The 12,126-nt window shown below is 61.8% G+C and overlaps 1 protein-coding gene across 1 annotated transcript in view; it reads right to left on the minus strand.

The window, feature by feature from the left end:
- FGD1 (FYVE, RhoGEF and PH domain containing 1) overlaps positions 1-11,905 on the minus strand; it is a 15,150-nt gene extending 3,245 nt beyond the window's left edge. The window contains exons 1-9 of the mRNA XM_030547194.1: positions 10,113-11,905; positions 5,898-6,071; positions 5,390-5,579; positions 4,461-4,881; positions 3,910-3,999; positions 3,445-3,593; positions 3,119-3,275; positions 407-545; positions 59-133 (exon numbers count right to left, since the gene is read on the minus strand). Coding sequence (XP_030403054.1) covers positions 59-133; positions 407-545; positions 3,119-3,275; positions 3,445-3,593; positions 3,910-3,999; positions 4,461-4,881; positions 5,390-5,579; positions 5,898-6,071; positions 10,113-10,233 — 1,516 coding nt within the window. The 5' untranslated portion in view covers positions 10,234-11,905. The remainder of the gene's footprint in view (positions 1-58; positions 134-406; positions 546-3,118; positions 3,276-3,444; positions 3,594-3,909; positions 4,000-4,460; positions 4,882-5,389; positions 5,580-5,897; positions 6,072-10,112) is intronic.
- Between the last annotated feature and the right edge of the window lie 221 nt (positions 11,906-12,126).

The raw sequence follows: 12,126 nt of genomic DNA on the forward strand, positions 1-12,126 counted from the left end.
CAGCCCTGCCCGTTCCCCGCCGCACAGCGCCCCCTAGCGCCCAGGCTGGGACCCGCACTCGGACCCCATCCTACCATTTTGCGGATGGCGGCGTTCGAATGCTCCGCTGCCGTCGCAATCAGCTGCAGGGACTCTGCGATCGGGGCAGAGAGATGGGGTGAGTCCAGGAGAGACCCCCCCCCGCCCAGCCTGCCTCCCAGACACCCCCAGAGCCCCCTCACCCAGCTCCCCGAACACCAAAGAGCCCCCTGCCTAGCATGCCCCCTCCCCAGATACCCACAGAGACCCCCACTCAGCCTGCCCCCCCCGATTCCCCTAAAGCAGCCCAGCCCCCCCAACACCCACAGAGCCCTCACTCAGCCCCCCAGCCAGCCAGCCCGCCCAGACACCCCAGCACCCCACTCACTCTCTGCATCCTTGCTGTCCGGGGCGCCAGGGGGCAGGCGCTGCAGATAATCCTTGAGCAGAAGCTCGTAACGGGGGATCCTCTGGACGGGCTCCAGCATGTGGTGCTGCAGGGTGAGATTCCCGCAGGCCTCCTCCATCTGCAAAGGGGGGCTGTGAGCCAGGATGCCTGGGTTCTCTCCCCGGCTCAGGGAGGGCAGTGGGGCCTGGTGGTTAGAGCAGGGGGCTGGGAGCCAGGACTCCTTGGTTCTCTCCCCGGCTCAGGGAGGGGAGTGGGGTCTAGTGGTTAGAGTAGGGGGAGCCAGGACGCCTGGATTCTCTCCCTGGCTCTGGGAGGGGAGTGGGTTCTAGTGGTTAGAGTAGCGGGAGCCAGGACGCCTGGATTCTCTCCCTGGCTCTGGGAGGGGAGTGGGTTCTAGTGGTTAGAGTAGGGGGGCTGGGAGCCCAGTTGAGAATTTGAAAGTAGAAGGAAGCTTGGGTGAAAGTGATCATGAAATCATAGAGTTTGCAATTCTAAGGAAGGGTAGAAAGGAGTACAGCAGAATAGAGACAATGGATTTCAGGAAGGCGGATTTTGATAAGCTCAGAGAGCTGATAGGTAAGGTCCCATGGGAATCAAGACTGAGGGGAAAAACAACTGAGGAGAGTTGGCAGTTTTTCAAAGGGACACTATTAAGGGCCCAAAAGCAAGTTATTCCGATGGTTAGGAAAGATAGAAGATGTGGCAAAAGAGCCCCTTGGCTTAACCACGAGATCTTGCATGACCTACAAAATAAAAAGGCGTCATATAAAAAATGGAAACTAGGTCAGATCACGAAGGATGAATATAGGCAAATAACACAGGAATGCAGAGGCAAGATTAGAAAGGCAAAGGCACAAAATGAGCTCAAACTAGCTATGGGAATAAAGGGAAACAAGAAGACTTTTTATCAATACATTAGAAGCAAGAGGAAGACCAAGGACAGGGTAGGCCGACTGCTCAATGAGGAGGGGGTAACAGTAACGGGAGACTTGGAAATGGCAGAGATGTTTAATGACTTCTTTGTTTCGGTCTTCACTGAGAAGTCTGAAGGAATGTCTAGTATAGTGAATGCTTACGGGAAGGGGGTAGGTTTAGAAGATAAAATAAAAAAAGAGCAAGTAAAAAATCACTTAGAAAAGTTAGATGCCTGCAAGTCACCAGGCCTGATGAAATGCATCCTAGAATACTCAAGGAGTTAATAGAAGAGGTATCTGAGCCTCTAGCTATTATCTTTGGGAAATCATGGGAGACGGGGGAGATTCCAGAAGACTGGAAGGGGGCAAATATAGTGCCCATCTATAAAAAGGGAAATAAAAACAACCCAGGAAACTACAGACCAGTTAGTTCAACTTCTGTGCCAGGGAAGATAATGGAGCAGGTAATCAAAGAAATCATCTGCAAACACTTGGAAGGTGGTAAGGTGATAGGGAATAGCCAGCATGGATTTGTAAAGAACAAATCGTGTCAAACCAATCTGATAGCATTCTTTGATAGGATAACGAGCCTTGTGGATAAGGGAGAAGCGGTGGATGTGATATACCTAGACTTTAGTAAGGCATTTGATACGGTCTCGCATGATATTCTTATAGATAAACTAGGAAAGTACAGTTTAGATGGGGCTACTATAAGGTGGGTGCATAACTGGCTGGATACCCGTACTCAGAGAGTAGTTGTTAATGGCTCCCAATCCTGCTGGAAAGGTATAACAAGTGGGGTTCCGCAGGGGTCTGTTTTGGGGCCAGTTCTGTTCAATATCTTCATCAACGATTTAGATGTTGGCATAGAAAGTACGCTTGTTAAGTTTGCGGACGATACCAAACTGGGAGGGATTGCAACTGCTTTGGACGACAGGGTCAAAATTCAAAATGATCTGAACAAATTGGAGAAATGGTCTGAGGTAAACAGGATGAAGTTCAATAAAGAGAAATGCAAAGTGCTCCACTTAGGAAGGAACAATCAGTTTCACACATACAGAATGGGAAGAGACTGTCTAGGAAGGAGTATGGCAGAAAGAGATCTAGGGGTCATAGTGGACCACAAGCTTAATATGAGTCAACAGTGTGATACTGTTGCAAAAAAAGCAAACGTGATTCTGGGATGCATTAACAGGTGTGTTGTAAACAAGACACGAGAAGTCATTCTTCCGCTTTACTCTGCGCTGGTCAGGTCTCAGCTGGAGTATTGTGTCCAGTTCTGAGCACCTTCTGGAGAGGGTCCAGAGAAGAGCAACAAGAATGATTAAAGGTCTTGAGAACATGACCTATGAAGGAAGGCTGAAGGAATTGGGTTTGTTTAGTTTGGAAAAGAGAAGACTGAGAGGGGACATGATAGCAGTTTTCAGGTATCTAAAAGGATGTCATCAGGAGGAGGGAGAAAACTTGTTCACCTTAGCCTCCAATGATAGAACAAGAAGCAATGGGCTTAAACTGCAGCAAGGGAGATTTAGGTTGGACATTAGGAAAAAGTTCCTAACTGTCAGGGTAGTTAAACACTGGAATAGATTGCCTAGGGAAGTTGTGGAATCTCCATCGCTGGAGATATTTAAGAGTAGGTTAGATAAATGTCTATTAGGGATGGTCTAGACAGTATTTGGTCCTGCCATGAGGGCAGGGGACTGGACTCGATGACCTCTCGAGGTCCCTTCCAGTCCTAGAGTCTATGAATCTATGAATCTATGCCTGGGTTCCTCACCTGGATCTGGTGGACAATCAGCTTGAAGTGGGCGGATCGCTCCATCCAGGTGTTGACGAGCTCCATGGCCCGGTCGAAGTTCTTGACATACTCCCCGTACATCTTGAGAAACGGCGCCAGCTTCTGCAGTATGTCCCCGATGCAGGGGTGCCTGTCCCTGGGGGTACATGGGGGGCATCACAGCTGGCGCCCCATGTCCAAGTCCCTACTCCCTGGAGCCAGCCAGTCCCCCATATGGCGTTATGTGCGGCGGTTCCCCAGCCGCCTCGCCCCAGAGGTGGCTGCATCTCGGCAACGTCTTACCCCCTGGCCCATAGCTCACTCACCATTCCTGCATGCGCTTCTCCAGCTCGGGCAGCAGGAACTGCTGATGGAAACAGTAGATGGAACAGATGTTGGAGAAAATCCCCATCACCACGTCACCAGGGAAAGAGCTTCTGCTGCGGGCTTCCTCCAGGAGACGGGCACAGAACACCTGTGTGGGGGAACCAGTGAGCACCACTAGCGCCCCCTCCCCTCCCAGAGCCGGGGAGAGAACCCAGGAGTCCTGCTCCCAGCCCCCTGCTCTAACCACCAGCCCCCACTCCCCTCCCAGACCTGGGAGAGAACCCAGGAGTCCGGGCTCCCAGCCCCCTGCTCTAACCCACCAGCCCCCACTCCCCTCCCAGAGCTGGGAGAGAACCCAGGAGTCCTGCTCCCAGCCCCCTGCTCTAACCACCAGCCCCCACTCCCCTCCCAGAGCTGGGAGAGAACCCAGGAGTCCGGGCTCCCAGCCCCCCAGTTCCTGGTACCTGATCCAGCAGGTGCAGCCGGGCGACGTAAGCCTTCTCTGTCTGCAGCAGCTCATTGGCGATGTGGAAGGCTTTTTGGGGAGCTGTGAGCTGGGAGGGCAGAGGGGGAGAGAGAGAGCTATCAACCCCATACACACCCGCCCCAAGCCTCTGCCCCCTATGTCCCCACCTCACACACACAGATCTGCCTTGCCCCAAACCCCCACCACCAGCTCTCTCCCCTGGCAGTCAGGGGTGGGAGTTGGGGGGGCCGTGGGGCAGGGAGTGGGGCAGGGCAGGGAATTGGACGAGGGCGCTCTCCGCTGGCAGTCAGGGCCGAGTGCTGTGGGGCACTATGGGACACGGAGCGGGGCAGGGGGGCTCTCCCCTGCCAGTGGGGCTGGGCGCTGGGGGGGGGGTGCCATGGGGCAGAGAGCACGGCAGGGGGCTGGGCAGGGGATGCTCTCCCCTGGCAGTGGGGCTGGGCGCTGGGGGTGCTGGGGGGCAAGGAATGGGGCATGGGGGCTCTCCCCTGGCAGTGGAGCCGAGCGCTGGGGGGAACCAGATATCACCTCCGGCCCGTTGTCTCTCTCGGCCCGGGGGGGCCCCGAGCCCGGCCCCGGCTCCCCGTCGTCCCCGCTCCCCTCGTCCAGGTCACTGTCCACCTCGGAGTCGAGGCTGGGGGGGGGGCCCGGGATGCCCCCCCCGTCGCCCTGCACCTCATCCCCCCCGAAGCCCAGCTCCTGGCTGGTGGAGGGGGAGCTGATGCTGTCAAAGCCGCTGTCCCGGTTGGCCAGTTTCCCGCTGGGGGCCGGGGGAGGCAGGCAGGGGGCCTGGTCCCCCCGCCCGGCTGGTCCCGACTCCTGCCCCCCCGGCAGATCCCAAAGCGCCAGTAGCTTGGGGGTTACATCTGCTGCGCTGGCCTCCCCAGGGCCCAGCGGGTCCGGGCTGGTGGGGGAGGGTGGCTGCTCCGGGGTTGGGATTACAGGGTCTCTGCAGGAGGAAGAGAAACTGAGTCAGGACTCCTGGGTTCTCTGGGAGGGGAGCAGGGTCTGGCGGGTTAGAGCGGGGGTGGGGGGGAAGCCCGGACTCCTGGGTTCTCTCAGAGGGGAGCAGGGTCTGGCGGGTTAGAGCGGGGGTGGGAGAGAGCCTGGACTCCTGGGTTCTCTGGGAGGGGAGCAGGGTCTGGGGGGCTAGAGCGGGGGTGAGGGGGGGAGCCCGGACTCCTGGGTTCTCTGGGAGGGGAGCAGGGTCTGGGGGGCTAGAGTGGGGGGGGGACTCCTGGGTTCTCTCAGAGGGGAGTAGGGTCTGGCGGGTTAGAGCGGGGGTGGGGGGGGAGCCCGGACTCCTGGGTTCTCTGGGAGGGGAGCAGGGTCTGGGGGGGCTAGAGTGGGGGGGGGACTCCTGGGTTCTCTGGGAGGGGAGCAGGGTCTGGCGGGTTAGAGCGGGGGTGGGGGGGGAGCCCGGACTCCTGGGTTCTCTGCGAGGGGGGGGCACTCACCTCTCAAACTTCTCAATGAGGGACAAGACGGCCGTGGAGCCAGCTCCATCCTGGGCCTCGGGGTGCAGCGTCAGGGGGCTCCGGGGGCCCAGGCGGGGGTTGGCCGGGAGGGGGCGTGAGGGGGGTGGGGGGATGGGGGGCGGGGGCCGCGGGGGATGGTCGCTCTGGAGGTGACCTGGCTTGGGCGGGACTGGTAAAGGAAAGTGAGGAAAGAGTTAATGTGACCCCCCCGCAGCGCCAAGCCCCCAGCCCCTCCCCCCAGTGCCTCCCCCAGCGTCCTGCCCCCTCCCCCACAGTGTCTCCCCCAGACCCTCCCCCAGCCCCCTCCCCGCAGTGTCTCCCCCAGCCCCTCCCCCAGCCCCCTCCCCCGCAGTGTCTCCCCCAGATCCTCCCCCAGCCCCCTCCCCCGCAGTGTCTCCCCCAGCCCCCTGCCCCTCTCCCAGCAGCCCACTCCCAATGTCCCCACAGCACCTGCCGCAGCGCCCCACCCCCGCGCTGTGGGACTCACCCTGTGGTTTGGGGCCCGGGGCCCGCCTGGGCAGGGCGGTTCGGGGCTCCCCCCCGTCGCTGTGGGGCCCAGGGTCTGAGCTGAGGCGCTGGGCAGTCTCCGGACGCCAGGGTTCGCTTCGCGGCTCCAGGGACAGACTCTTGACCAGCCGCCGGGAGCCCTGGCCCGGGGGGCCTGGAAAAGAGAAGGGGGGTGCTGGGTTGGAGGGGGCTGGGAGGTCCTTCTGCCCCCCATCCCCTGCCACAAGCATGCCCTGCCCATCCCCCACTAGTGCCCCCTCTCTGCAATTCCCCCTCCCCCACCTCTCCACAGCCCCCCCCCGCTGCTCCTTAGCGGAGTCCCCCCAGTATGTTCAACCCCCACCAGCTGCTGCCGAGCTCCCCTCCTCCACCCACAGTGCACCCCTCGTCTGGGGGCACAAAGGTCAAGGGAGAAAATGGCTGAGCTTGGAGGAAGGGTGGAACAGGGGACCCAGGCATCCGGGCTCCCAGCCCCTCCCCCCCGCTCTAACCACCAGACCCCACTCCCCTCCCAGAACCGGGGAGAGAACCCAGGAGTCCTGACCCCCCCCCCCCCAAAGCCGGGGAGAGAACCCAAGAGTCCTGACTGCCCCCCCACTCACTTCCCAGAACCGGGGAGAGAACCCAGGAGTCCTGACTCCCCCCCCACCAAAGCCGGGGAGAGAACCCAGGCGTCCTGACTCCCAGCCCCCCCCCCCACTCCCCTCTCAGAGCCAGGGAGAGAACCCAGGCGTCCTGACTCCCAGCCCCCCCCTCTCACCTCCCAGAGCCGGGGAGAGAACCCAGGAGTCCTGACTCCCCCCCCCCCCAAAGCCAAGGAGAGAACCCAGGAGTCCTGACTGCCCCCCCACTCACTTCCCAGAACCGGGGAGAGAACCCAGGAGTCCTGACTCCCCCCCCCCACCAAAGCCGGGGAGAGAACCCAGGCGTCCTGACTCCCAGCTCCCCCCCCCACTCACCTCCCAGAGCCAGGGAGAGAACCCAGGAGTCCTGGCTCCCAGGCCCACTCAGCCCCACTGCTCGGACCAGGGCAGGAAGGGGGAAGTCGGGGGGGAGAGGGGCTGGGATCCCAGATCTTAGTGACGGCCCTGCCCAGGAGACACAAACAGGAGGGATCCCGCTAGGCCGGAGCGCAGCTTAAGGTGGAGGGAACCGGGCATGGGGCCCTGCCCTGTAGGGGGCACCGGCTCTGATCCAGCTCCGGGGGGCACTGGCTGGGGTAGGGGGGCTGGGAATGGGGCAGGGGCCTGTTCCTTCTGGGGGGGCGCCAGCTCCCATCTGGCCATGGGGTGCAGGGCTGGCTGGGTTCTATCCTGGGTTTCCTGTGTAACCACATTTCTCTGTGCCTCAGTTTCCTTTCTCTATTCAGGCTGGCCGGTGAGGTATCGTCTCTCACTGCTGGTGCCCCTCACTCCTGACCCGCAGCCCCTGCCAGCCCAGCCCTGCCAGTGCCCCTCACTCCCGACCCGCAGCCCCTGCTCACCCAGCCTGCCCCACCCCAGCCCTGCCAGTGCCCCTCACTCCCGACCCACAGCCCCTGCTCACACAGCCCTGCCGGTGCCCCTCACTCCCGACCCACAGCCCCTGCTCACACAGCCCTGCCGGTGCCCCTCACTCCCGACCTGCAGCCCTACCTGGTATCCCGACGCCACCTTAACTCCAGTGGGTGCTGGCAGTGACTTCACCCACCTGGCTGCCTAGTAAGAACCTTGTCAGCCTTGGCACCGCCCCACCCGCCTGTGCCTGAGGGTGTGGGGGAGAGACAGGGCTCAGAGAACCCCCCCACCAGTGCCCCTCACTCCCGACCCGCAGCCCCTGCTCACCCAGCCCTGTTCCCCTCCCCCAGCCCTGCCGGTGCCCCTCACTCCCGACCTGCAGCCCCTGCTCCCCTCCCAGCCCTGCCACCCCACCCAGCTCTGTCGGTGCCCCTCACTCCTGACCCGCAGCCCCTGCTCCCCTCCCAGCCCTGCCGGTGCCCCTCACTCCCGACCTGCAGCCCCTGCTATCCCAGCCCTTCCTCCCCACCCAGCCCTGCTGGTGCCCCTCACTCCCGACCCGCAGCCCCTGCTCCCCTCCCAGCCCTGCCGGTGCCCCTCACTCCCGACCCGCAGTCCCTGCTCCCCTCCCAGCCCTGCCGGTGCCCCTCACTCCCGACCCGCAGCCCCTGCTCCCCTCCCAGCCCTGCCGGTGCCCCTCACTCCCGACCCGCAGCCCCTGCTCCCCTCCCAGCCCTGCCGGTGTCCCTCACTCCCGACCCGCAGCCCCTGCTCCCCTCCCAGCCCTGCTGGTGCCCCTCACTCCTGACCCGCAGCCCCTGCTCCCCTCCCAGGGCCCCTCAGTCCCACAGACCCCCCAAGTTTAGCTGCTCCTGTGCAGCAGCGACTTGAGAGGGTTAATGAACATGAGCAGCCAGAAATGGGGGGCGAGTGCAGGAGGTTGGGGCAGGGATCTGATGCCCTGGTGATGGGCCCTGTGGGGGGCAGGGGGTCAGCAGGACAGGCGAGATGCCTGTCAGGATTGCCCAGGACTGTGGGGGGGGGAGACGCAGGGGAGTGTGGGTAATATGCAAATATCACCACTGCAGCCTGAACCACAAATCTGAGCCATTCCATCTCAGCCCCTCCCCCGCCGAACCCAGGCGTCCTGGCTCCCAGGCCCCTGCTCTAACCACCAGCCCCCCCAGCCCTCCCAGAGCCGGGCAGGGAACCCAGGAGTCCTGGCTCCCAGAGCCGGGCAGGGAACCCAGGAGTCCTGGCTCCCAGACCCCCCCCCTGCTCTAACCACCAGCCCCCACTCCCCTCCCAGAGCTGGGGAGAGAACCCAGGAGTCCTGCCCCCTCCTGCTCTAACCACCAGCCCCTACTCCCCTCCCAGAGCTGGGGAGAGAACCCAGGATTCCTGGCTCCACTCCCCTCCTGGGTGGAGAGAGAACCCAGGCGTCCTGGCTCCTGCTGCTAACCACTGGGCCTCACTTCCCTCCCGGAGGGATGAGAACCCAGGATTCCTGACCAAGTTTCCTCTGAACAATCACGGGGTCTCCCGCATCCCGAATCAGCTGAGCCCATTGGGAACAACAACATTGTGGTTGTTTTGTTTTGCTGGAAACGTGTCACAAGAGGAGGGCAGCACAGCCAGCCAGACCCTGAGCCGGGCTCGTCCCCTCCCGCTGGGTCCGCACGGGACCGACACACACAGACATAGACACAGACACAGATACAGACACACAGACACCCACCCCCGGGAGTCTTGTTCCAGACCTGGTAAACCCGCCCTTAGGCCAGTCCTTTTGCTCCTCCGTGACTCAGTTTCCTCTCCCACCTCTGTCTTTGGGGCAGGAATTGTCTCCTGCAACTGTCAGGGCCTGATCAGTCAGGGGATTTGTGCAGCACCTGGCACAACAAGGGGTTGATCTCGGTCGGGGGGGAGGAGGTGGTGAGGCTGAGAGCCAGGACTCCTGGGTTCTCTCCCTGGCTCTGGGAGGGGAGCGGGGGCTGGTGGTTAGAGAAGGGGGAGCTGGGAGCCAGGACTCCTGGGTTCTCTCCCTGGTTCGGGGAGGGGAAGGGGGTCACAGAGCCATTCCCCCAGTGATAAGACATGGTCTCAGACCAGGGGCTGCCCACCCAACACCCTGGGACCCTTCCACCGCCAGCCATCCAGGGCAAGAAGCCGCTGTAATGCCCTGTGCCCAGAGGCAGGACCGACTGGGTGGGGGCAGGGCAGAGTCCAAGGGAAGAGACAAATATCGAAAACCTGGGGGCTGAACATTACCTGTCACCAAAAACTGCAGCAGAAGGCACCCAAATTGTCAGTCCCGGACACCCCCACTCTAACCACTAGACCCCACTCCCCTCCCAGAGCCGGGAGAGAACCCAGGAGTCCTGGCTCCCAGCCCTGCTCTAACCACCAGCCCCCACTCCCCTCCCGGAACCAGGAGAGAACCCAGGAGTCCTGGCTCCCAGCCCCCCGCTCTAACCACCAGCCCCCACTCCCCTCCCAGAGCCAGGAGAGAACCCAGGAGTCCTGGCTCCCAGCCCCCCACTCTAACCCACCAGCCCCGACTCCCCTCCCGGAACCAGGAGAGAACCCAGGAGTCTGGACTTCCAATCCCCTCCCCTACTTGACAATCTCCCCTACACAAGTTCCCCCTGAATGCAGAAGATGCTCCTCCCCCCAGATTTTAGGCCCCCCCCCCTTACCAGCTCGGTGCCCGCCGGCCCCGCTCTCCAGGTGATAGGAGAACCGCGTGGCCTTGAACTGCTGGGAGAAGGATCCGGCTTGCTCCAGGCTTGGGATCCCGATCATACTGGTCCTCTGCATGTCTGCAGCCCTCCCTCCCCTCTCTCCGGGACTCAGTGCTCCCCAAGAGCCGGCCCCAGCTCCCCCCAAGCCCCGGGGATCTCGGGCCACATCCTGAGCCAGGGGTGTCCGATCCCAACCGGGAGGCTGGCAAGAGAGCGGAGGGTGGGTCTCCTTCGCCAGGGGGGCGCAGACGCCTGCTCCCCCGTCAGCGTGGGGCTGGAGGCATGGGACAGGTCGGGGGCCGTTTTCTCCAAGGCTGGGGTCTGGGAGCCGGCTCACTGGACCCCACGCACCGCTGGCTTGCTGCAAAATCCGCTACCCCCTTCTCTGCCCACGAAACCAGAGCGAGGACAGTGGGAAAACACCCAGCCCACGTGGGATTTCCATCCACGCAGGCTGAGCCACGCAGCAAGGCCTCGGGCAGCCCTCGTCCAAAACGAAATCCAGGGGTTCCTCCGGGCTGGGGGGGCTGCGCTGCAGCCACGGCAACAGGCAGCTGCTCCCCCAGCTCGGGCTTTGCCAAACCCCGACCTCCTCGCTCCCGGGAGGGTTCAGTCGGTTGCCAAGCGCTGATTTCGTGTGGGCCGCGCTGGCAACCGTTCCCAGCCAGACGCGATGTCCTCGTCCTCGTCTTCAGTCAATCCCTCGACTCCACTCGCGGGTCTCTCCCTGCCCCGGCCACGGCGCCTGGGCCAGCCGACTGCTGCCTCGGAAAGTCTCCCCTCTGCTCTGCTCCTCGCAGGGTTCCCATCAGTTGTCACCACCCATCTCCTCCAGGGAGAGCTCGCTCACTGGGAGCCGGGCGTCACCGCTTCTTGGATCAGGCTCCGATCTATTTTCTGCTGCTTGGGAGGAAGATCCAGACTGGTCAGCAACTCCGAAGTCTTCTTTCGTGCCTTTCAAATCCGGTGTAAACTCCCATGTTCGGCTCCCCAGCAGCCGTGAGCACCGATTGCTGTCATCGTCCGTTTCAGACCAGTCCTGATTTCTTGCCTTCTTAGCTGCAGCCTGGTTGTAAGCTCCCAAGTCACAAACCAGCCGTAACGGCTGCTGTCTCGGTTTCACTTCACTCGTAGACTCTGATCTCTTGCTTTGGAAGCGTCAGACCAATTGTCAACCAGGATCTCTCCGTTTCAAACCAGTTGGAAGCTCCGATTCCTAAGTTCCAAACCAGGTGTAAACTCCGATTTGTTGGTTTCAAACTAGGTGGTGGCTGGTTTCCCACTTCGGCCTCAGCTGTAAGGGCTATTGCCTAACAAAAGCCAAGCTGGACGTTCACTCCGTTTCTTCGAAATCCAACTGGCTGGTGAGTCCAAGCAGGGAAATCCACCTCTGGCAGGCCCGGAAGTTTTCTCTTGAGGAGAGGGGGGGAAATCTCTGAAATCTGCTGCTAAATCCAGCCCCCGGTTTCTTTCCCTGCCTGCACATGGTAGGGGGAAAAAATCCCTCCTGCTCTGGGATAAAATGCTTCAAACCACAAGAGATGGGAACAATGGGGGGAGGATTTAAAGGCGCAGAGCCAGGCGCTGGAAAGGAACCACACACGGCGAGGAACGCCCCTTGATTACAGACACGCTAGACTTGTCTTCGCCGCCGCTCGGGCCTGGTGGGCCCCATCGAAGGCTTCCCAGCCGGCTGGTTCGGCCTTCGCATCCCAAATCGCCAGCTGCCGGAGCATGGCTGGCTCCCCCGCCTGGCCGGTTACAGGGAGGGGAGGGGACTGGAGTGAGTGGGAGCTGGGGAGAGAACCCAGGAGTCCTGGCCCCCAGCGTGCTGTAACCCACTAGCCCCCACTCCCCTCCCAGAGCCGGGAGAGAACCCGGGTGCCCAGTGGCTCAGCAGAGGGGCTGGTGCTGACAAGGGAGCCCTTTCTCTTGCAGTTAAAGGGAAGCGGGAGCTGCCTGGATCTGG

Source organism: Gopherus evgoodei, unplaced genomic scaffold (genome assembly GCF_007399415.2).
Source record: "Gopherus evgoodei ecotype Sinaloan lineage unplaced genomic scaffold, rGopEvg1_v1.p scaffold_57_arrow_ctg1, whole genome shotgun sequence".
NCBI classification, from domain to species: Eukaryota; Metazoa; Chordata; order Testudines; family Testudinidae; genus Gopherus; species Gopherus evgoodei.